The sequence below is a fragment of the Camellia sinensis genome, chromosome 1 (assembly GCF_055761805.1).
Source record: "Camellia sinensis isolate YWXY chromosome 1, ASM5576180v1, whole genome shotgun sequence".
NCBI classification, from domain to species: domain Eukaryota; kingdom Viridiplantae; phylum Streptophyta; class Magnoliopsida; order Ericales; family Theaceae; genus Camellia; species Camellia sinensis.
Genome location: NC_138961.1, coordinates 39,457,902 through 39,461,291, shown reverse-complemented (window position 1 = coordinate 39,461,291; position 3,390 = coordinate 39,457,902). Strand labels below are relative to the sequence as shown.

Here is a 3,390-nt window from a genome sequence, read left to right as displayed (position 1 = left end):
GGAGTAGCTTTACTCCTCCTTGGGCCGAAGCAACTATCTTTTCTTGAGCCGGAATACAATCACCTCCTTGGGCCGAAGTAACATTGTCTCCCCAAGGCCGGAGTAACCTTGCCTTCTAGGCCGGAGTATTCAGTACGGCCTTTTTACCTAGTCCTCTACGTTTTGGGCCTCGAAACCCAACTCGAAGCTCGGCCCAATTTTTCCCAAAAATTACCCTCTCAATTATTAACCCCACTTATTATACAAATTATAAATACTCGAAATCTTTAAAATTATGTTATATTACCTGTTAATATATTAATTAGTATATTGATTAATCCATATAATATTATACAAAAGAGTTTAGAACACACTGGGAAAATCTTTGCTAACCTATCAAGAAAGCTTTGCAATATATCACTCAAACATAACCATAATCCCAAACAAGTCCAATCCAGTTCGCTAGGGTGGATACATACAAGAGAAATGATACATTTTTTTAATTTAAAAGTTTTAAAAGAGCATTAATAATTTGAAAATTTTTTAAAAAAACAAAAAGAAAAAAAAAATTAAGATCAAAATATCACATTACATAAAACTCATACATTAAGGTGGTGTTTGGCAAGTGATTTTGTGGCTAAAATAGTCACAAAAGACAAAAAAAGCTATTTTAACCACAATAAACAAAATATCACATCTAGCTCATAATCATTACACTCTTTTTTCACAAAAAAAAAAATCAAAAAAGCTAAAAAACTAAAAAATTCTTTCCAAACCAATTTTTTTAACTCAGACTAAAATAATCAAAAAAATTAAAAAGTCAAAAAATTAAAAAATTAACCCACTTCTCAAACAGAGGCTAATTAAAACTTTTAAATTTCTTAATTTAGACCCTTAATCTTTTTTCGAACATACAAATTCTATTTAGATCCCGTTTAACGCGAAAGTTTTAATTAAAAAATTAAAAAATTCAATACAAGACCTAAAATTCATTTTCTCCGTCTTTTTATAAAATATTAAAAAAAATTGAAAAAGTAAAAAACAGAAAATAATCGGACTAAGGTCAAAAAACAAGAACCAGGGCAATTTTGTCATTACGGAAATTAGACCGACTATCTAATATCTTATACCATCCGTATATGGATAAGCTTTGCATGATATGTGCCGTTTAAATTCAACTTCCTTTACATTTTTCGGATAATTTCTAGATTTAATTAATTATTTTAAAATTTTCCTCGCAGCCGCGACTTTGATATTCCATGTATCTCCGTTTCCACGCGTTTCCCTCCCATTCAAACTCCAATTCACCTATAAATACATCTTTCTCCCTCTCCTCTTTGTTTCAAAGCCAAAACACACCATATCTATCTGTTCTTCAATCAATATCAATCTATACAAATTCATATATATTTTTCCACATAATGGTCGATTTGGACTGGAAAGCAAAGATGGTTACTGCTGATTCACCCAACAAATCACCCAAACTTTCATCCAAGCTCAACATTTCTGAACCGTTGCCGATTCGAGTCGGCGGTTTATCGCCGTCGTCTGACTCGGTTTTTTTGGCTTACGAGCACTACCTTCGTCTTCCGGAGCTGAGGAAGCTATGGGGTTGCGGAGAGTTTCCGAGTTGGAAGAACGAGTCAGTTCTTAGACCTGCGTTGCAAGCTTTGGAGATCACGTTTAGGTTCGTTTCAACGGTTTTGTCTGATTCGAGACCGTATGCGAATAGGAGGGAGTGGAGGAGGAGGTTGGAGGAGCTTGGGACGACTCAGGTTGAGCTCATAGCCCTTCTCTGCGAAGACGAGGATGACGAGACACGCGGCTCGGCTCCGATCGTCGATCTGAGTTCGTCGGGAGGCGTGTTGGCTCGCGACGGGAGCTCGGCGGAGGTGTGGAAGCTCTCCGGCGAGACGACGGTGGTGAGCAGAACCAGCGAAGCCAGTTTGTTGCCTCGGCTCGCCACGTGGAAGAAATCCGAAGATGTTGCAGAGAAGATTCTGTACTCCATCGAGTGCGCGATGAGGAGGTGTCCGTACACTCTAGGTTTGGGAGAACCGAACCTCAGCGGCAAGCCGAGCCTCGACTATGATCTGGTATGCAAGCCATCGGAGCTTCATTCTCTGAAGAGAAGCCCATCGGATCTCATGAATCTCGAGAATCACGAGAACCGAACGGTCTACACAACGCAACAGATCTTGGAGTCATGGATCTGCGTTTCGCAACAACTTTTGAAACGAATCGGCGAGAGAATCGATTCGAAGGACTTCGAAAGAGCTTCAAGCGATTGCTGGATTCTCGAAAGGATATGGAAACTTCTCTCCGAAATTGAAGATGTGCATCTACTCATGGATCCTGACGATTTTCTCCGATTGAAGAGCCAGCTCTCGATCAAAGCCTCGTCCGAATCTGAAGCTTTTTGCTTCCGATCGCGAGGACTCATCGAGATCACGAAGCAATCGAAGGATCTGAAGCACAAAGTTCCGTACATCCTGGGCGTGGAAGTGGATCCGATGGGAGGGCCGAGGATCCAAGAGGCGGCGATGAAGCTTTACAGGAAGAAATTAGGGTTTGAGAAGATTCATTTGCTTCAGGCTTTGCAAGCGATCGAATCGGCGTTGAAGAAGTTCTACTACTCGTACAAGCAGTTGATTGTGATCGTGATGGGGAGTCTGGAGGCGAAAGCAAATCGATCGTTCATGACCGTCGATTCGAGCGATTCATTGTCTGAGATCTTCCTCGAACCGACCTATTTCCCGAGTTTGGACGCTGCGAAAACGTTTCTCGGAGAATATTGGAGTCAGGAGCATGGCAGAAACGGTAGTATCGCAAAGAAGTGAGTCAACACAGTTGGACTCGTCCGAGTTCATGGCAGTGGACTCGGGTTTCTGAGGGATTATATACTGGGCACACTTGGGAATTATTTAAAATTATTATACTATTATTTGTTTTTTTCAAATTTTGTATACACACATTTTGTATTAGAGTTTTTTTCTTTCTTGTAAAATGATTCTTCTAAAAATGAGATTCTTTATCAATGTTCCATACATGTTTAAGTTGATGTTTGATGTTAATGATGCAACAATATTTTATGGAGCAATGACATAAAAAATTACCCAAAATGTGGTCAGAAAATTAGGTTCATTTTGTTTATAGCCAATAGCAATTGAGCTTCAAATGACACTGGTCATTGGATTACTGTCTCCTTTTACTTACATTTGCCCATTATATGTTTTATTAGATAAAGCAAGTTATATAGCAGTATAAAATTCTTGCTTCCAATTTCAATTCTAATCCCAATTAGATGCAACTAGAAAATTATATTCAAACTTTGAGTACAACCTTTAAAGCGTGAGAAATTGATTGCAAAATGTGGAATTATTTTAAAATCTTAGAATCAATTATAATTGA

General features: G+C 38.7%; 1 protein-coding gene across 1 annotated transcript; it reads left to right on the top strand.

Moving 5' to 3' along the window:
- The first annotated feature begins 1,076 nt into the window (after positions 1–1,076).
- Positions 1,077–3,019, top strand: HSPRO2 (Hs1pro-1_N and Hs1pro-1_C domain-containing protein). The gene has a single exon (XM_028209954.2). The coding sequence runs from the start codon at positions 1,239–1,241 to the stop codon at positions 2,817–2,819; it is 1,581 nt and encodes a 526-aa protein (XP_028065755.2). The 5' UTR covers positions 1,077–1,238; the 3' UTR covers positions 2,820–3,019.
- Positions 3,020–3,390: the final 371 nt, after the last annotated feature.

Coding starts and splice junctions, on each gene's coding strand:
- HSPRO2 (XM_028209954.2), top strand. CDS start 1,239: ATGTATCTCCGTTTCCACGCGTTTCCCTCCCATTCAAACTCCAATTCA.